The sequence below is a fragment of the Megascapheus bottae genome, chromosome 16 (assembly GCF_031878675.1).
Source record: "Megascapheus bottae isolate mThoBot1 chromosome 16, mThoBot2.hap1, whole genome shotgun sequence".
Classification (NCBI taxonomy): Eukaryota; Metazoa; Chordata; class Mammalia; order Rodentia; family Geomyidae; genus Megascapheus; species Megascapheus bottae.
The window spans coordinates 42,383,535-42,405,622 of record NC_143524.1 but is presented as its reverse complement, the minus strand read 5'-3'; the positions used below and the strand labels follow the sequence as shown (position 1 = coordinate 42,405,622).

At 39.5% G+C, this 22,088-nt stretch overlaps 3 protein-coding genes across 3 annotated transcripts; all 3 read left to right on the top strand.

The window, feature by feature from the left end:
• Positions 1–2,547: 2,547 nt before the first annotated feature.
• LOC150053419 (olfactory receptor 52M1) lies at positions 2,548–3,501 on the top strand. The gene has a single exon (XM_090349088.1). It carries the CDS (start codon positions 2,548–2,550, stop codon positions 3,499–3,501), a length of 954 nt encoding a protein of 317 aa, XP_090205214.1.
• A 10,477-nt stretch (positions 3,502–13,978) lies between these two features.
• On the top strand, positions 13,979–14,926 carry LOC150053418 (olfactory receptor 51H1-like). The gene has a single exon (XM_090349087.1). It carries the CDS (start codon positions 13,979–13,981, stop codon positions 14,924–14,926), a length of 948 nt encoding a protein of 315 aa, XP_090205213.1.
• Positions 14,927–19,923: 4,997 nt separating this feature from the next.
• Positions 19,924–20,985, top strand: LOC150053417 (olfactory receptor 52I1-like). Its single transcript, XM_090349296.1, has one exon. It carries the CDS (start codon positions 19,990–19,992, stop codon positions 20,983–20,985), a length of 996 nt encoding a protein of 331 aa, XP_090205422.1. The 5' UTR covers positions 19,924–19,989.
• The last annotated feature ends 1,103 nt before the right edge of the window (positions 20,986–22,088 follow it).

Sequence of the window (22,088 nt, the reverse complement as noted above, 5' to 3'; positions counted from 1 at the left end):
TTGGCAGGCATAGGGAAGGAATGAGGAAAAACGAAGGTGACCTTGAGCTTTAGGTCAGATCAGAGGACTGGGGAAATTTGGTTTGATTCTTAACAAATCAGATGCCTTCTGTTTTCCTTCCATATGCTTAGTTAACTTGGTGTGCATTTAACCTCTGTGTGACTTGGGGCCGTGAGATCCTTCAGCAACGTCGCTCCCCTGCCTACACAGAAGGGACCTAGTCTGCTGAGCAGCAGTGAAGGGACTCTAGCCTCATCAGAAGGGGAGAAGACAGACTCTGAAACAACAAGAGGAGCCATGGGGACAGAGGAATTCACCTGGCAAGTCTTGCTGGCAGTTCCATCCAAACACAGTTCTTTTCCTAAAATAAAGCAAAACTATTGTTTTCCACATTAGTGCTTCATTTAGCATAACATGTTCAAATTATATTTCATAGCAGCCGTTGGCTAGAGGATGGGGGGAATGTAAAACTGATTAGTCTCCCTTTACTGTAAACCTCAAAGCCATAGAAAAATGTTCTCAAGCTTCTTACTGCCATGAGCTTACGGACCTTTTTCTTTCAATGTGCATTCTGTAATGTGTCCAAACTTCAGATCCTGTATCTTAAATGCTCTGCAAGAGCCTCTGAGCCAAAGCAAGAGGAGATATGTGGCAAAGACTGAAGTACTTGATATCCACAAGAGAACATGTGGAATGATTGCAGAAGTGGCTGCTGGAACCTGCTGCACAGACATTGGCAGAGTTGCAGAAACCAACAAAAGAAGGTGAAGTCCTAGGACCTCCAGCAGTCACTATTACCGAAGCCAGGCCTTACCAGGTAAGGACACATCTGCAAATAGAAAGAGCTACTTTTCAGGTGTTGGGGCTTCTGGCAGAAGGTCAAGACATGGCTGTGGGAAGGGAATTTAGAAGTCTTGGATGCTTAATATTCTCTTTTTAAATTATCTACTGGTACCTCACATTGAGTCATGGTCTCGTGGAAATTAGAAGACAGGGAGTTCTTATATAGCTTCTAAGTGTCCACACCTGTGTGCCATCACCCTAGGACATGGAGGAGTCAATAGAGAAGAATCAGCGAATAGGATAAAGAAGACAAGCCAGCCTACGTCTCTTAGAATCTCAGAGACAGCCCATGAAAAACTTTACAGCCGCAGCCAATGCTGTGCCCACTTAATATTCTTTGAAAACCTTAGGGTGAGCCTGGCTTATAGAGAAGAGTTCTGTAGAATGAAGATAATGCAGTCAGTATTAGTGTTCCCTGGACAGAGTTTAAAGTTGTTTGAAGTTTCTTGAACATATTGCTCATTTTGCTTATTGGTCTCAAATGAATAAATGAGTGAAGGCTTAGTATTAGTGTGTGAGACACTGCATGCAGTCTTTATGGCAATTTCTCCAGGCCACAGCTTTTTAAAAAATCGGTTCATTGTGAAGTAAGGTTGGCCGTGTTTCACTAGTAGGATAAGTTTGTCTGAGTCCCCCCTGCCAGGATGTGAAGTCAGCTACAGAAAGTTCCCAAGACAGACTGCTATTTCACCAAAGTCTACGTAACCAGGCTTAAGATACAGGAAACAGTGTTTCCTCCATGCTCTTCAACCTTTCATCTATTTCCTTTGACTTGTGTGAGGAATAGATTTTACTTTGAACATTTAGATTAAGAAAACAAAAACAAAGAAAAGACACATACATTTACATGCCGTTTCCATAGATACCTATCTCCCTTTGAGCCAGTTGCATTGGGATCGGTGTCAGTACATGTCAGAGGGAAAATATTGATCCTGTAAACATCCCAGAATTTGGTATTGATTTCATTTTCCTTCTTCCTGACATTAGCTGTCTCTGCTTCTGAAATTTGATCTTCATATTCGGCCCCTGTGAAGGGAGAAAGAAGCCCCTGTGAGGTTCTGCCTTGGGCATCAGATCCACGAAACAAATTTCTATCAGCTCTCCAATTTTACTTTCTTTCTACCCTCTGAAAGCCCTATCTTTCACAGACTGAATCTCTGCCTGGTGATTTTGGCCTGAACATTAGATATCTTTTCAGTTTATTTAAAAATTGACACTAGTCCCAAGATTAGGCTTTAACTTACTGTAGATTGTCCTCAAATTTTTACTCAGTATTTTAAATCTGTTGGACCTTCTTCAAGGAATTGTCACTCTAGTCAGCATCCTGTCATATCTTAACAGCAACCTTATCATATGCATGTGCAGTGATAAATGACCAAATGAGTATATATCAGCCATAGGTCAATTTATTCATTGGTGGAACAATATCACTGGGTTAAGGTACATGCTACAAAACAAATAAATTATACCCTTTGTATGCTCATTTGAGTGTGTATTTTTCCTAGTGCAGTTTGCATTTTCATGGCTATTTCTATGTAACATGACATTTATACTGTGAAAGTCTACCATTTATTCTTAAGACTTATTGTATTAATGATCTTCAAAAAAAATCATATGATCCAAGAGTACACTATTGACTTCTCTTTCTAGGGGAAAAGTCCTTCATTTTCAGGTACAAATGAGAAGACTTATTTACAAGTAGCCATGCTTACCTTTCATAACGTCTGCTGGGTACCCAGCTCCTTCCAGCTCACCGGCATCCCAGGGCTGGAGTCCATGCACGTCTGGCTCTCCATCCCCTTTGGCTCCATGTACTTGGTGGCTGTGGTGGGGAATGCCACCATCCTGGCTGTGGTTAAGGTTGAACGTAGCCTGCATCAGCCCATGTACTTTTTTCTCTGCATGCTGGCTATCATCGACCTGGTTCTGTCCACTTCCACCATTCCCAAACTTCTGGGAATCTTCTGGTTTGGTGCTGGAGACATTGGTTTAGATGCCTGCTTGGGCCAAATGTTTCTCATCCACTGCTTTGCCACCGTGGAGTCAGGCATCTTCGTCGCCATGGCCTTCGATCGCTACGTAGCCATTTGTGACCCACTGCGTCACGCCATGATCCTCACCCATGCACTGGTGTGTCGTTTAGGACTGGCTGCTCTTCTTCGAGGGATTCTTTACATTGGACCTTTGCCTCTGATGATCCGCTTACGGCTACCGCTTTACAAAACTCACATCATCTCCCACTCCTACTGTGAGCACATGGCGGTGGTCTCCTTGACATGTGGTGACAGCAGAGTTAACAATGTCTATGGGCTGAGCATTGGCTTTCTGGTGTTGATCCTGGATTCAACGGCTATAGCTGCCTCCTATGTGATGATCTTCAGGGCTGTGATGCGACTGGCCACCCCTGAGGCCAGGCTTAAAACCCTGGGGACATGTGGTTCTCATGTGTGTGCCATCCTGATCTTTTATGTTCCCATTGCTGTTTCTTCTCTTATTCACCGGTTCGGTCACCACGTGCCTCCTCCAGTCCATACCCTGCTGGCTAACTTCTATCTCCTCATTCCTCCAATCCTGAATCCTATTGTCTATGCTGTCCGCACCAACCAGATCAGAGAGAGGCTTCTTCAGATCCTGAAGATGGGAACTAAGATGAGATGACTGTTGTTCTCTCTTTCCCAGTCTCAGCTCGAGGAGAAAGCATTTAAATATGGAAGGCTGTTTCCAAACTGAGAATCTCTCTGTCAGTTTGAGATAGCTGGCCCAATGTTGATTGTTCCAAAGGAATATTATGAAAGATTGTACAACTTCTAACGGCAGAAGTCATGTATTTTGTTATGATTGGAGGACACTGAGCTGCAAAGAACATAAATCAACAATGGCAACAAAATGAGTAAAAAATAGCAGCAAGTGTTTATTTGGTACTTTTCATGCAATTCTTGCAGAAATCCTGAAATCTTATGACATATTATGATTCATATTTTATTTATTTTTTTTTGCCAGTCCTAGGCCTTGAACTCAGGGCCTGAACACTGTCCTTGGGCTTTCTCAAGGCTAGAGCTCTACCACTTGAGCCACAGTACCACTTCTGGTTTTTTCCTATGTATGTGGAACCGAGGAATTGAACTCGGGTCTTTGTGCATGCTAGGTAAGCACTCTACCACTATAGGCCAAACTCCTGGCCCTGATTCATGTTTTATATACAAGGAAAATGGACAAAGTACCCTTACAGTATGGACTGTATGCTAATATTTATGCCTTCTACCTCAGAGTTTTGGTTAAAGATTATGGTATTATGGTACCATTTTTATTCACTGTGTTTTCTAAATAATCCCTCAGATCTAGGTCATTTCAAAGTCACTTTAGCTACAAGACAAATTTCCTAAGTTAACTGTTAGCAATTGAAATGCTGATAAAAGTACTTATACTAATAACATTGAAGTGTTCTTCAAGACTGATCTAATAGCCATTAGTTATGGAGATATCACCCGTGAAGGAGAATGTAGCTTAACCAAAGTTCTTGGCTAAAAGAAGGGAAATGAATCGTGTTTTGAATGTTGTCTGTATTCTGCTTGTCTGTCTGTCTATTCCTTTGTTTCTGTCCAGACCATAACCATTTGAGGGTTCCAGGGAAGAAAAGATACTTCCTTTCTCACAGAATCTCACTTTCAACACTGTTACATCTGTACAATTCCTGCTCACAAGGTACTGCTATCTTCAAAGAAATGGATGAGTATAAAACAAAGTTACAAATTGTCCGATTTGTAGGTACACTGACTATATGTTAGAGCTTAGCTTAGTGACAGGAGCTAAGTGCTTCATGACTATTCACCATTTTGAGTCTTCAGGTATATTGATCCAAGAGACCATTTGGGTGGGAAAAGCCACACCTGCTCAGGATGCATGGGGTTCAGTTCTGCACTAAAGACGTATTGCATTTCAACACATTTGAGATTTTCACTTTATTGCGTAAGCACATTAACATTTATTTGTTTTTGTATTGGTCCTGGTGCTTGAACTCAGAGTCTGAGTACCATTTGCTTTTGTTCAAGTCTAGTACTCTACCACTGGAGCCACAACTCCATTTCAGACATTTGATGGTTAATTGGACATGTGAGTCTCATGGGATTTTCCCGTCTGGGCTGGTTTCAAATTGTGAGCCTTAGATCTTAACCTCTTGAGTGGCTGGGATTACAGGTGTGAGGCACCGGTGCCTTCTGTAATACATTAATTTTTACCTTGCTCTTTGGACATCATTTGCTTTATGGAAAGAACCATAGCTCATGGAGTGATGAATAGGACTGACAATACCATGAGACAGAGGCAGTAATTGGCCATCTCAGTTAAGAGCAGTGCATATCACAGAAGTTAGGGTCCTTAAAGTTGTTTAAAAAACAGAACTTGAGCTGGATTTACTTCTCATAAACTGAGTAGCCGCAGGCATTCTATTACTCCAGGAAGCTCATTTTCTTCATTTGCAAAGTGGACCTAGGAATACCAATGTCACAGTGTGGTTACAAATTATACCAGTAATTTCCATTCAAAACCACAAGTCTGCCTGACTCCTGGGTCTATTACAAGTGAGAGCAAAACAGAAATTTTCCAAAAATCAAAAGAAAATTCAAAAGCAAAAATGTAAAATTCCAGGGCATACATTATGCACCTCAGATGAACTAGAGATGCTTTGATCAGCCTTTATTCCAGACATTTTAATCTGAGTGGATTAGGACACTTCCCTGCCCATTCCTTGAGATGAGACTGAACTGATTGTCTTTTCTTTTCTTTCCTTTCTTTCTTGCTTTCTGTGTTTGGGCACTGTCCCTGAGCTTTTCAGCTCTAGGCTAGCGCCCTACCACTTGAGCCACAGTGCCACTACTGGTCTTCTGGTGATTAATTGGAGGTAAGTCTCATGGACTTTCCTTCCTGGGCTGGCTTTGAACTGTGATCCTCAGATCTCAGCCTCTTGAGTAGCTAGGATTACAGGCTTGTGCCACCAGTGCCTGTCTGAATTGATTTTCTTTATATCCCAGTCACAGTGTGTTTCTGGTAGTCATTTTTCCTCTGGGTCTTCCAGTTACTTTCATGCTGAAGTTTTCTGATTCTTAGTCTTTTGATATACCACCTAAAGTTTAATTTTATGTATCAACTAGATTGGGCTATCAAGTTAAATCTTTGTAGTTGCCAAGCATTCTGGGTGCATCTGTGAAGGAAGGTCTCTAGATGAGGTTCATGTTTCAATCTGCAGTTCGAGCAAAGCAGATTGTCTCTTTCTGATGAGAGCAAGTGAGCCTCATCCTAGCACTAAAGGGCCAGCACTATATAGGTGAGTAAGTGGGAATGCCTTCTGTCTGGGCAATGCTATCTGGCCAGCCATTCTATTCCCCCTTCATACTTGAACTCAAATATTGGCTCGGTTTGTGTCTTGAGTATGATGGCATTGGGACTGGAACTTGAATCATGGCTATGTGCCCCTTAAAACTTGGACAGGAAAACTGCAGTATCAGCTCTCACACATTTTTAGCTTGTCCACCACGGTTTTGAGAGCGTCTCAGTCTCTTTAGTCATAGGAATGCATTCAAATATATGTGGTTGATACTGTTTCTTTGAGGGGCCCCGATTGACACCTTAATTCTTTTACCTGCATGTCTTTACTGGGCACTTCCTATCCTATTCCTCATGTTTCTTCTCTGGATTTAACTCTCTCTCTCTCTCTCTCTCTCTCTCTCTCTCTCTCTCTCTCTCTCTCTCTCTCTCTCTCTCTCTCTCTCTCTCTCTCTCCCTCTCGCTCTCTCTCTTGCTCTCTCTCTCTGTCTTTCTTTCATTAGTTACGGAGTTTGAACTCAAGCCCGAAGTGTTGTCCATGAGTTCTTTTTGTGCAAGACTAGTTCTCTACCACCTTGAGCCATAGCTCTCCTTCCAGTTTTTGAGTGGTTGATTGGAGATCAGGGAGACTTTTCTGCCCAGGCTGGCCTCGAACCTTAATCCTAGGTCTCAGACTCCTGAGTAGCTAGAATTACAGGTGTGAGCCACTGGTACCCAGATGGATTGAACTCTTAATTTATGTGTTTCTAGACTTCAGAATCCCATATTCTGAACTTTTTATAGGTTCAGCAACTTTCCTGTTGCCTTTTCTGCTTTCATCAGAAAGGATCACACATTTGGTAGGGAATGAATGGAAGGGGAAGACTTTTGAGATAAGGTCAAACTATTCTTAATTTCTTAAAAAGAGTGGATGATGGTCACTGAGTTTGTGCTTTTATTTTTATTTATTTTTTATGTTGCCAGTCCTGTTGAGATAAGGGCCTGAGCACTGTCCTTGGACTTTCTCAAGGCTAGAGCTCTACCACTTGAGCCTCAGCACCACTTCTGGCTTTTTTCTATATATGTGGTACTGTGGAATCAACCCTGGGTCTTCGTGCATGCTAGGCAAGCATGCTACCACTAGGCCAAACTCCCAGCCCTGTGCTTTTATTTTTACCTGATATGATCAGAACAATTGTATGTTGGAACGTGTTTGCTTTACAAATTCTCATGTTGAAATCTGATCACCAATGTGATATTTTAGGAGGCAAGATCTTTGGGAGAAGACTGCGAGGGCTCTCACAAGTGTGGATTAGTAACCTACAAATGAGATGCAGAGAGGCTCCTTTCTTCTATTATATAAGACCTCTGCATGCAAGCAGTAGATACCAACTCTGAGTCAGAAGTTTTGCCTTCACAAAAACATGTGTGTATTACATGCACAGGGAAAGTCTCATTAGGTTCTAGTGTATTTGGTACTCTTTTACTTTCCCTTATATTATTAAATTTTTATGTGTCTTTAAAATATCAAAGAAAAGAAATTATGCCATCAGACATGAATACTTTAGGTAAGAGAAAAAACTTTATCCATAATGTGGATCTAAAAGTTAAGGTATTCTCAGATTATCTCAGAGGTTGAATATACAACATGTTCATTGAATGTACCGTTAAGAATATTATGACAACCGAAGGTCTGGAGCTAAAGTATAAGCAAGGGAGAAAACGACTCTTATCTTCCACAATAAGGGAATTTTTTTGCCAGTCCTGGGGCTTGAACTCAGGGCCTGCGCACTGTCCTTGGGCTTTCTCAAGGCTAGTCCTCTCCACTTGAGCCACAGAACCACTTCCAGCTTTTTCTACGTATGTGGTACCAAGAAATCAAACTCAGGTCTTTGTGCATGCTAGGCAAGCACTCTACTGTTAAGCCAAACTCCCAGACCCTAGGAAATGTTTTTCTGGGATCACAAAGCTTTCTTTGGGTCTTAGGCTTGGTGAATAGCTATTCTTTCCCAGGGCTTAATACAAGAGTCTCACATAGAAAACAAAAGCACAGAACTGTCAATACAAGCTACTTAGGGAATTGATAGATGGAATAATTTTTTTGTCAACAGATCTTAGTCTTTTTTTCATCATTTCTGGAACTGAATTTTCAAAGTCTGCTTTCTGAATAAGGACCTGATGAAGAACTGAGAGGTGGAATGGTTTTAGAGAATCCTCTCAAGTACATAAACCAAGCACAGGTAGTCTGACATCAATCAAAATATGTATCTTATATAGTGGGACACATTTGAAGGACTGGTAATGTTTCCCTTGTTTGGTATGGATTATGCATGAATATTGAGTTTAGGAAACTTAATTGAGCTGTGTTTGTGTGATCTGTCTTATTATTTGTATTTTGTTCTACAATAAAATATCAGCAAACCAGAAAAAAAAATGTATCATGTACAAGACACAGGATACCAGAATAAAAAACAGTGACTACAGAGGATAAACAAAAGGAAAAAAGGAAAGAACTTTATATAGTACATTAAAAACAACAATATCAACAACCAAAAAAGCCCCTCTTGTTTCCATATCTTGGAATTCATTACCATTAGCATCATTTTATATGGTCCTAGGTACATAGATATTGAGCTATTGTGGTCCTCTGCTAGGACTATACTAGACATATACTAATTACTTCAAATGAGGGAAACCATGGAGCCTATATTTCTTTGGGTCTGGCTTATTTCACTTAATATGATTTTTCGCAAGTATTTTCAGTTCCTTACTAATGGGGTGGTGTCATTCTTTCTGGTAGAAACATAGAATTCCATTGTATATATAGAACACATTTTCTTGATCCATTCATCTACTTAGGGGCATCTGGATTGGTTCCGTATCTTAGCTATGATAAATGATGCTGCAATGAACATTGTTGTATTGGTAGCTTTAGTATGGCTTGTTTGTCATTATTTGCAATGAACATTGTTGTACTGGTAGCTTTAGTATGGCTTGTTTGTCATTATTTGCAATGAACATTGTTGTACTGGTAGCTTTAGTATGGCTTGTTTGTCATTATTTGGGTAAATGCCCAGGAGTGGGGAGTTCTATATATAGCCTTTTGAGGAACCTGTATACTACTTTCCAGAGTGATTGAACCAATTTACATTCCCACCCACAGTGTAGTAGCATTCCCTTTTGGCCACACCCCTGCCAGAATCTACTATTATTTGTTATCTTGACAATGGCCATTCTAACTGGGTTGAGGTGGAATGTTAATGTGGTTTTGATTTTCATTTCTTTTTCACATTTCTTTTATGGCCAGAGATGTTGAACATTTCTTCATGGCTATTCTTATTTTCTCTCCAGAGAAGTCTTTTCAAAAGAATTTTTTTAGCTCACTTATTAATGGGGCAGTGTTTCTTTGAGGATATTTTATTGGGCAGCTTATTTTTTTGAGCTTTATGTATATTTTAATATAAGGTCTTGTCTGTTCTATAGCAAGTGAAGATCTCCCAATCTGTGGGCTTTCTATTTTTCCTGATTTGGAATACAGAAGGGGAATAACAAAGTGGTGAGACAAGAACAAAAGGTGAAGCAATGCAACAACGATACTCCCAAGATACTAGGTTGGAAATGAACTTTACAATTTTGGGGTGGGGGAAGTGAGGGAGGGGGATAGTGGGAGAAAAGCAAAGGGAGGCTAACAATATTCACAAAAATGTACTTATTATCTTGTGTAATTGGTGACCCCTCTGTACATCATCTTTCCAACAAAATAAGATTTAAAAAGTCGGTGTCTTAAAATGCATTACAGTATATCACTTCCTCGTGGGAAATGGAATATTGTGCTGTGATTAAGAAAGAATAGAGTATGGATAAAGATCTAAGCCATTAGCATCAGCTTTCTATTTTCAATTCACAGGGACATATTGATGGACAGAGTGGTTGGTCACTGTCCAGCTTAATGGAAAGCCACCTGCATGGTATCTATAGACAATAGGTGATACGATAGCTAACCCTTCAGTCTCAGGACTAGAGACAGCTTTAACATACTCTGGAAATGACAGAAAGCTAGGTTTCACAGTGAGTAAAGAAAATCTTGAAAGGAAGGTATCATATAGAAGGAACAAAACTACAGGTATGTGAAACCAAGGTTAAGAAATTTCTCTGGGGCCAGGAGTTTGGCCTAGTGGTAGAGTGCTTGCCTAGCATGAACGAAGACCCGGGTTCGATTCCTTGGTACCACATACTTAGAAAAAGCCAGAAGTGTGCTGAGGATCAAGTGGTAGAGCTCTAGCCTTGAGAAAAATCCAAGGACAGTGTTCAGGCCCTGACCTTAAGCCCAGGACTAGCAAAAAAAAAAAGAAAGAAAGAAATTTCTCTGATGTGCCAAGAAAAGTTGGGGGAAAAGAAGGAATATAATAGAGTGGCTAAAAATGATCAAACTATATTACTTGTGAATAGGAATGTCATGATGAAACCTTGCACTATCTTCAATTTAATGTATGCAAGTTAAAAAAAAAAGAAAATCAACCAGGCATGGTGGCTTACACATATAACCCTAGCTACTCAGGAGGCTGAGATCTGAGGATCAAGGTTCAAAGCTAGCCTTGGCACTAAATAATGATTCTTATCTCCAATTACCTACTAGAAAAATGGAAGTGGAGCTTTGGCTCAAGGGGTAGATCAGTAGCCTTTGAACAGAAGAGTTTAGGGACAGTGCCCAGGCCCAGAGTTCAAGCCCCATGTCCGGCAAAAAAAAAAAAAAAGAAAGAGAAAAGAAAAGAGAAAAGAGAATCATTTTCTATGAGCTTTTACTTCTCTATGTGCCTGAAAGCCTTTTAAATATCATTACTCAGATTATTTGTTACTAGCACTGGGTTTTTATTTTTAAAAATTCTCACATTTCTTAGAGATAAAAGGAACAGGCAAGAGTGGTGCTGTAATGTTCCCACAAGGGATATTTTCCAGAGGCGTTACGAAACCCTTCTAGAATCATTTTGGCTTCAGACTCCTCCAGAGGTTCAGGAAATCTTATAAATACTCTGTGTAGTGGTGTCAGGGAAGGACAGAAGCCAAATTAATTTGGAACTGGAACACAGAGGTAATAAATTGGTTTTGATTATTTTTACGTTTCTTATGTAGCAAGTTTGTATGGGATTATTTGGTGTATTGTTTTCTTAAATTCTAGCAAGAGGAATAATTAAGAAATAATCTGATCAAATTGTTTGGAATGTCATTCAGTGATGGGAATCTAAGAGGGTTAGAAGACATACTGTGGAAGTATTAGTAGGACTAAAACAGAACATGTACTGTGAAGGTGGATATAGTCATAGAAATAAAGATGAGGTAGGAACAGACATAAGAATTTCAAGGAGGAGGAGAGAAGAGGGTTAGAATAGTTAGAAGAATGGAAAGGAGAAAATATGGGGAAAAGGGGGGTATAAAAGGAATAGATGGGGCAAAGAATATTTAGGTAAAGAAAACAGTCAAATGTAATAAAAAGAAGTGAAAGCGAGAAACAATTATTTGTATAGAAGAAGAACATGTTGGCTTGCTCTGGGCACTTGATGACTGCTAAATATTCTCTAGAAACTGCCAACCGATTACTCCCAACAGAATCGCTTAGTGAGGATAGACAGGCTCAGAGCAAAATTCCTTTAAAATACAGCCAGTAGATTAGACAAGCTGCATATACAGCTTCTGTGGAGCTGAAGGTTTACTTGGAAAGAAGCCTAGATTCTGTTTACAATACACACACACACACACACACACACACACACACACACACACACACACACACACCCCTTTGTAAGTAAAGGCTTTTCAAGCATTAGAAGAGCCCGTAATTTGTAAAATAACTTCTTTGTGATAACATATTTTAAACTGAAATCCTTGTCCCACATGGAGTAACAGGGTACAGGCAAGGAGTGTCAGGAAAGCCACATGGTTTATAAGCTCATCTTACATTTAGAGTTCCCAGACTAGCACTTGAGATTTTTTTCTTTCTCATAAGTCCTTATGTAAGTGAGAAAAACTATTGTGTCTCTCAAAAAATTCTCCATTTAGGGGCCGGGAGTTTGGCCTAGTGGTAGAGTGCTTGCCTAGTATGCAAAACACCTGGGTTTGATTCCTCAGTACCAATACATAGAAAAAAGCTGGAAGTGGTGCTGTGGCTAAAGTGGTAGAGCTCTAGCCCTAAGAAAGCCCAAGGACAGTGCTCAGGCCCTGAGTTCAAGGCTCAGGACTGGCAAAAAAATTCTCCATTTGTACTCTTGTCTGTGACCTCCTAGAAGAGACGTTTCCTGTAGTTTTATTTTTTAATTCAGAGAGCTCAGGGAAGTGTCTGAGGATTTTCAAGACTCCATGGAACAAGATTAATGTTCAATCACCCACAATCATTTCTTCATTGCTTTATTTGTCCATCTAAAACACATGGAAATTCTTGCGCATTCTTTTCATGTAATCTATAAGGTGATAAAGAATACTTTTATCCTTCATGGAGCTTAACTTCTGGGAAGTAGACAGACATTTAGCAAATACATAATAGTTAAGTACCTATGCTCATTTATAAGAGGAAAGCATAGAATGTGAAAACATCATACCAAAAAGTCTTAGTTTAAACCATAAACATTTTGAAGATGTTTGCTTGGGAAGAATAGATAGGGTAGGCTAAGAGAAACAGTTCAGGTGGGGGACGCTTAAAGAATTGTAGAAAATTCTCTATCAGGAATTATCTTACTGAGACCTAGGAACTTAAAGACTACAAACAGACTGAACTGAAGATATTAAAAGTGGACCGACTATATGGTATAAGTAGGTGCTAGAGAGGTAGTTTGGGGCTGAACGATGTTCTACCCTGAGGGCTAAGAAGGTATTTAAAATCCTTCTAAGTACCTTGGAAACCCTTAAAGGATCTCTTTCTTCTGATGAATAAATCAGATTCTTAGTAAAACAAAGTTTATTCTGTTTGTAGAATGAAGGATATATTGAAAAAAAAACAATAATGTTAGTGATCTCCAAACAAGTGTGCCACCAGTATTTACTAGCTCTAATAACAGGAATAAAGGAGACAATATTTTTCACAGATTTTGCAGACAAGTTTGGAAAGTAGTTAAATGTTGGCTATAATGAGTTTTTAAAAATGTCTACCAAATATAGGTGTTCTAGAAGATGTTCTATTCTTGTATGTAGTGGGCATGAAGCTGTAATTCAGTCTCTGTTCTTTATTACCTTAAGAGGGATTAAGAAAAATCATATATGTTTGATATTTGTTACTATTACATGTTAGTTTGGCAATTCGATCCTCTAATACCTCTGTTTACACATGCAGTCCATTTAAAATACAACGATACAAATAAGTGAAAAATATAAATACGTATATGCGCACATATGTACATAGATACAGACAGACTTGTATGTTTATATGTTTCTAATAGCAATAGTATTGTGTGTACGTGTGGATGTGGTAAGGACATGGTAAGCCCAGTAAGTTTTCAAGTCATGATTTATATAAATGCTCTATTAATAAGCACTTGGGTAAGGGTGCTTTTCTGTCAGACCTCGAGAATTGTTGAGAAGGAGAACTCCAAATTCTGTACTGTGTCAATACTGGGCATTGAGTCTTGGCTTCAATTTTCAGATAGACAAATTAAATTCAAGAGAAGGAAGCTCAGCACATATGAAAGGGTTAGGAAGAGGGACAAAGTCCAAAAGCCACCTAAGGCACTCATTTTGAATCCAATGTATCCCTTTGTTCTATTTAGTCCTTTCCACTTATCTCACCTGGGATTGTGTTTTCAGTGTAGGAGCTGTGAACTGAGTTTGAGTCCAGATTTACTGAATAGTGAGCATGAGCTCGAATGTATCACATGTCAGTCATGGTGGCTTCATTCTGACCGGTATTCCAGGAATGCCTGACAAGAACCCATGGTTGGCCTTTCCTCTGGGATTCCTCTACGCACTGACTCTGCTGGGAAATGGTACCGTCCTAGCAGTTGTCAAGGTGGATCAGAGCCTCCATGAGCCCATGTACTACTTCCTCTGTATCCTGGCTCTGACGGATGCTAGTCTCTCCATGTCCACCTTGCCCTCCACGCTCAGCGTCTTCTGGTTCAATGCTCCCAACATTGCATTTGATGCATGCGTCACACAGATGTTCTTCATCCATGGGTTTGGAGTAGTAGAATCTGGGGTCTTGGTGTCCATGGCCTTTGACAGATTTGTAGCTATCCGAGCTCCACTGCGCTATACTGCCATCCTTACTCATGGTGTTATTGGAAAGATTGGACTCGCTGTCCTGGCTCGGGCCATCTGTGTGGTTTTCCCTGTGCCCTTCCTCATAAAGCGGCTGCCCTTCTGTCATGCCAATGTCTTATCTCATTCATATTGTCTTCACCAAGATGCAATGCGGCTGGCCTGTGCCAGCACCCGGGTCAACAGCCTCTATGGCCTCCTCGTCGTCATCCTGACTCTGGGGCTAGATGTCCTCCTCATTCTCTTTTCCTATGTGCTCATCCTGAAGACAGTGCTAGGCGTCGCCTCCAGAGAAGAGAGACTCAAGGCCCTCAACACTTGCCTCTCCCACATCTGTGCTGTGCTCCTCTTCTATATTCCTCTCATTGGTGCCACCATGATCCACAGGTTTGGCAAACATTTATCACCGATTATACACATGCTCATGGCCAACATCTACCTGCTCCTGCCCCCAGTGCTAAACCCTATTGTCTATAGCGTGAAGACAAAGCAGATACGAAGGCGGATCTTCCAGGTGGTCCAGGGGAGAAAGAACAGCGCCTAGCGGGGTGCAATCATACATAAGTAAATCGACACTGGAGGAATTAATGCAGTGGTAGTGCAATCAGACTTTTAACATCTGGTAAGATAGGGGAGTGGATAAGGCTTATGTCATTCTTTCTGTGCATCTACTTTATTTTGTATGCATCTTGATATCCTGTGTTACAAAAATTCTTTTAATTAAGTAGTTTCCTTATTCTTGGAAAGCGGAAGTGAGCATCAGCAATGACAAATTATCTATTTAGGCAGGTGACATGTATGAGTGCTTGTTTATTCATTTATGTATTTTCTTTGAGACTAGCTCTTGAAATATAGTTTAGGATAATCTCAAACATGTTATGAAGGTCAGGGTAACCTCCAACTCACAATTTTCCTGCCTCTGCCTCTTAGGTGCTAGGATTACAGGCATGAGTCACTAGACCTGAGACTTCTTAAGAATGTTTTTCTTTTTTTTAAAATCTTTTTAAAAATTGTAATGTTACAGTTATATTCGCCAGGTAGTAGGTGCACTACTTCCCACACAAGTAATGTTGTTTTAGGTATCAATAATTCTATGAAGAAAGGTTTTATAGTAATTCTGAAATATTGAGAACATAGATATTTGGATGGTTAATAATGCATGCCTTATTTTTCAGCGGTATCACATTTTATACTATTATTATTTTAATAAAATTTTACAGCCTAAAGTTATTTCTGGGCTTTGTAGAAAGCAAACGAATATACTCAAAGTAAGAGATAGCTTTAAGAATGTGAATATGGTGTTATTATATATATTTATAATTACATTATACATTATACATTATACTTACATTATAAACATATAGAAATGTTAGGTTGAGACTCTTTATCATATACAATTCAATATATATCAATAAAAATTGAAAAAAGGGTGAGGAATGTATATGTCAAGCTTAACATGATTTTTTTGCTATATTTGTTTAATCTGTTTTCCCCTTTTTATTTTTTATTAAAGAATTTATTAACATTGATTTTTACATCATATTTCAAACGATGTGTTCAACAAACAAGTATTCAAGAAGGGAATCTCTGTATACAATCACTGACACTTAGATTTTAGAACATAATCAAAATTAGGCTGAGAGTTTGTATGTGATAGATACATTAACATGATTTTTAGTGAATGCTAATGTCTACTTTAAGAATTGTGCTAAACATTGCACAATGAATTTGGTTGGGGATTATTTGTTCATGCAATGAATATTCATTTAACGCTAATGAATGCCTGTCCCTATGTTAGATACTGGAAATATAGAGAAAAATGCATAAAATTTCTGCTCAATTCACAGAATATTTCTATAATGAAATATGTACACAAAATTATAAGACAATGTTACATTAGAGTATCATATTTAATTTACAAATATTAACTGACAATTCTAGATGCTTCTATGTATTATCAATGAATTTTTCCAATAAACTTTGAGAAAAGTTACTAGCAACATTTTACAAGGGAACTCAAGAATTGGAAATTCTTATTCTTATTCTTCTTATTGGAAGTTCTTATTATGTTCACTATGCAGTTATTTCCATTTTTTGTTGTTGTTTATTTTTCCTGTCCTTTTTTTCTTGTTTATCCAATCCATGAGAGGGAAAGACAATCACAGAAACAACAGGACAAGGGATGGACTAATGCAACAACGCTACTAGACATTGTTGGAAATGAACTTTACAACTTGTTGGGGAGTGGTGGAGGGAAGGGTAAGCAGAAGAAAATGAGGGAGGGGTAACAGTGTTTTAAAAGAAATATACTCATTACCATACTTATATAACTGTAACCCTTGTGTTAATCACCTTTCAATAAATTTTTAAGATCCTAGAATAAAGTAAAATGAAAACACAAAGTATCAGAACTTTGGAGTACAACAAAATCACTTCTAAGAGAGAAGCTTGTAACTATGTCAACAATAAATAATCAAAGATAATATTAAATGATAAATAACCAGTATTGTTACAGTATTTCACTTTGTTGTCTGATATATTGGATAAATACGTATTTGATTATTTGAAATTGGAGAGGGAAGGGGGAAAACAAGATGAGGGGTAGGGGTGTGTGGGGGGGAAATGGGGACCAAGACATGAGAAAGGGTATCAATGTATGTGAAGTAATGCACCTTCTATCTGGTGAATATAATGTAACCCATCTATTAATTACAATAAAAATATATGAAAAATATAATAAATAACCAGATGATACAACTGAGGTCTTAGAAAAATAAGAACAAATAAAATTCAAAATTAGTAGCCAGAAAGTAATAAGGAAGATTTGAGTAGAAATTTATGAAATGGAGGCTGTCAACAATAAAAAAGATTGGTTCACGTCAGGACTTTGAGAAGTTGAGATACTATTTGTGTGAATAGTTGTATACTAAGTGTAGATCACATTTTGCTTCTCTTACTTACCTGCATCATGACATTCTACATTTTCCATTTATATATAAAATATAGGCACAGTGTAACAGCGATATTCACCAATTTAGGAGGGGATGGAGAGAGGGAAAGTGGGAGAAAACCACAGGAATGGGTAACAATGTTCAAGAAGTAATGTACTCACCATCTTATGAATGTAACTGGTTACATTCTATATATTCTCTCTATATTCTCTCTCTCTCTCTATTCTATATATCACTCTGATAATAAAATAAAATTTTAAAAAATGTAGCTACAATGCTGTTTGGTAGGTTGGAGAGTTGAGAAATGAATTAGATAATTTTTGTTAAATATCTATTGGGATGCCTGGTACACAGCAGATATCACAAACCAAAATGGAACCTCCTGTTTTTTAGGATGAGCTCAACATTATTAATCTAACATTTGATACCAATGGTGGATATGAAGAAACAAAGACAGTTCACTCATCAGGCATCTGCCTGCTCTTGCGACATGAAAAGCTCTAGAGACATAGTACAGAGACAAAGCTGTCTCTGGAGGAGTTACAGTGTTTGGATAATGAACAAAATACAATAGATATGAGTGTCAATGGGAAAGGTGGCTCCCTGTGGGGGGTCTTAGTAAAGAACAATATTTACCCTGACTCTCTATTGTTGTCTTTGATCTTCTGTGGATCCTATTGTGACTCTTGAAAGGGGCTCTGCAGATCTTCCTAATGTTGGATTAGAAGAACATTGGACTGCAGGTCCACACAATCAGAGAAAGTTGCCTAGAGAAAACAGAGCTGTGGGTAACTTACCTGGAGATTGGGGATTAGGCTGTGAAGTCTCTAGGCTAGGGTCACCCAGAAAGGAGGGTTCAAGCCAACTTTAAAGGATGTTGGAATCTGTAGGACATTGCTAATACCAAGATATTCTTCGGGAAATAATGAGAGGGTGGAGGAGGTGGAGGACACAGAATCATCTTCAGTTCAAAACAGAGAGAAGGGGTAAGTCAATCTCTGGGGTGGGTAGAGAGACAATTTTCAAGGACCAAGAGGAGTTATGAGACAAAATGAACCAATAAGACAGATTGGGAGTGTATTTGATTTGATGGAAGAAACACAGGTTATAATAAACAGGGAGGTTTTATTCAAATGAAATGTGAAAAATCCTCTCATGTCTTTTGGTATAGTCATTCGTCAATGATTGCCTACAGTGGTTTCCAATATTTGATTCTCCAGGTCTTTTTATTTGGGGAGGAGGGGTCATGGGACTTACTGAGCTCTTCAGCTCAAGGCTACCACCCTACCCCTTGAGCCACAGCCCCACTTCCCGTATTTTAGTAATTAACTGGAGATAAGAATCTCACATTCCTTGGTGCCTGGGTTAGCTTTGAACCACCATCCTCAGATCTCAGCCTCCTGAGTAGCTGGGATTACAGGCTCCTCCAGGTCTTAACAGGAATGTTTGTAGGTCTGAAGACAGATGCTAATGCAAGGCTAGAACCAGTACTAGTGTCAGCATTCAAGGTCTCAGGAGATCTTGACTAGTGTGTTTTGTTGTTGTTGTTAGAATGAACCTCAACAGCCAGGGTGTCTGAGTCATTTCTCCAGTCGTAACCTGTGTGTTCACAATATAATGATCTTACAGCAGATCAAGCAAGCAAAGTGCTAATTAAGGAACCAGAGAGCAGGCACTGGCTCTAAAAGAAATTTCTAACAGCTTTCTGCTGGGGATCACTTGATCTTTGCAAGATATTTTAGTAGGAATAGGTTTGTGGAAATTAAAAAAAATTAAATAGATACATGAAACAAAGCCAAATGTTTGGTTGTTTGGAAACACTTAACATGCAAACCAACGAGTGCTGATAGGGAAGAGAAATAGGTTAAAGGGAATTAAAAAAAAAAAGACCTGTGAAGATCATGAAAACTAGTGAGGTGAGGCTGCCTGGACAGAGAAAGGATGAGGAAGAACATGGCACAGGCTGCTCTCAGAAGAAAGCAGGGCTATGCAGGGCAGCCAGATGAGGAAGAACCTGGATCGGAGGTGAGTGGGCCACTGGGCTTTGAATCCATAGGCAGTGATGATTCACACTGATTTTGTTATATGCAGAACCCACATGGCTGTCTAAGGATCACCTAGAGAAAGATTAGATAGACAGACAGACAGATAGATAGATACAGACAGCTATATATACATATATAGATCCAGGCAACTAGATCTATATATCTTTGCTACAGTCCCACAGGTCAATATCACATAGTGTACATCAGGCCACAAACAAAAGACACATGTGTGGGGACATATCGTAAGTCATAGATAGACTATTAGAATTGTGCATTTAAAGACCTCATGGATCCACAAGAAATATTTCACGGAAACTCAGAAGGAAGATACCATGCCTAAGCATGGACTAGGGGAGGAGAAAGAGGGTAAAGGTTTTCCAAAGGAAACCAAAGAGCTGATCTTAGTGAACAGAAATTAATAAGGCAGAGTCTTGTCTAGAATGGAAGGCAGGGCAGAACAAGTTGTCTTGTGAATTTCCTGATTCTGCTATTACTAGCAAGCTGCTGGTATCCCCACATTTTAGCCATGTCACCACAAGAAACAAATTTTAGAGTGCTACCTCTGTTCTTATATTCCTTTATAAATTAACCAGAAGGAAATCTCATTAGTGATGCAGGGGCCAAACTACAACGACACAATGGAGCCCCCTGCCACCTTCGTCCTTGTGGGCATTCCGGGTTTGCAGTCTTCCTATCTTGGGCTGGCTATCTTCCTGGGTGCTCTGTACACCATAGCCCTGTTAGGAAACACTCTCATCATGACTGTGGTCTGCATGGATTCTTCTCTCCAAGAGCCCATGTATTGCTTCCTGTGTGTTCTGGCTGCTGTGGACATGGTCATGGCCTCCTCTGTGGTACCCAAGATGGTGAGCCTCTTCTGCTCAGGAGACAGCTCCATCGGCTTTCATGCCTGTTTTGTTCAGATGGCTTTTGTCCATACGGCCACAGCTGTGGAGTCAGGACTGCTGCTGGCCATGGCCTTTGATCGCTATGTGGCCATCTGCAAGCCCCTGCACTACAGTAGGATTCTCACCTCGAAAATGGTGCTGGGAATGTGTGTGGCCATCATCATCAGAGCTGCCATGTTCATCACTCCACTGAGTTGGATGCTGACTCATCTTCCTTTCTGTGGCTCCACTGTGATTCCCCATTCTTACTGTGAACACATGGCTGTGGCTAAGTTAGCATGTGCTGACCCCATGCCCAGCAGTCTGTACAGTTTGATTTGTTCCTCCATTCTCGTGGGCTCTGATGTGGCCTTCATTGCTGCCTCCTATGTCTTGATTCTCAGGGCAGTATTTGGTCTTTCTTCAAAGAATGCTCAGCAGAAGGCATTAAGCACTTGTGGGTCCCACGTGGGGGTCATGGCTCTGTACTATCTGCCTGGCATGGCATCCATTTATGTAGCTTGGTTAGGGCAGGGGTTTGTGCCCTTGCACACGCAAGTGTTGTTAGCAGATTTGTACCTGATCATCCCACCCACCTTAAATCCCATCATTTATGGTATCAGGACCAAACAAATAAGGAAGAGACTGCGGAGTTTTCTGACTCACTGCTTCCCACCACTCCAGTCAGCATTAATGAATGTAAAACTTTGCAGGTCTTGAGCATTCCAGCCAACTCTAAAGATGGAGAGATTTGTGGTGCTAGATTTATATACCATTATGCAAAAAGATGAACATATGAAGAGTTATCAATGAATAATTGCTTAATTCTGGCAAAATATCATGGAATGATTTTGATTTTCTGACATATTTATTCATATCAGCATCAAGCATAAGTTTGGACAGAGCACAAAAATTTAAGATTTTTGTTTGCAAACTTTTAAACCCACATTTCCAGCCTAACATCCTTCTGGTCTATCTGCTGAGGAAAATTCTACTGTTTGGTACCAGTCCCCCAATACCTGCCTGATTTTCCCCAGAATTATTCATTTCCTCGTGTGACTGCATGGAGAACTGTCAGTGGCTGATGGTCCTCTGTGAACCACTAATGAATCTACTCAGTGGAGTTCAGCACTCACACCAAGATCAGAGGCTTCCAACCAAAATGAACTGCAATTTTGCTGAGGAGTTTTCAACCTGAGATCAGAGTTGTTGGCCTTATTCTAATGCATGAAGGTGAAACAAGAAATCTTAAGAACTGCAAAAGGCCATATGAAATGACAACTTAAAGAAGAGTTCCAGCAAACACTATTTGCTCCATTCTTTTTTATTGAAAGAATTTTATTAATACTGATTATTACAACATATTTCAAATGTCATGTTTAACAAACAAGTATTCAAGAAGGGAATCTCTATATGCAATCACTGGCACATAGATTTTAGAAAATAATTAAAATGAAGCTGAGAGTTAGTATGTCATAGAGACATATCAGTCATGTAATATAATGTTATGTCTATAGAATATATATCCCATTATAGATTTTTATGTCTATGTAGTTACCTTTATATCTCTAAGACTGTGTCAATAACCTTGGGTACCTGAATATTGAGTCATCTCTCTTGTACTGTTTGGATCTAATATCCATAAATCAAGGAGACCATGTGCCTTTTGTACCTTTAGTCTTGATTTAATTAGCTCAACATGATCCACTCTTGTTTCATCCACTTCCCAGTGAATGCCTTTATTTTATCTTGTCTGTTGGCTATGTAGAATTCCATTGTATATATGTACCACGTTTTATGTATCAATTCATCTGTAGTGTGGC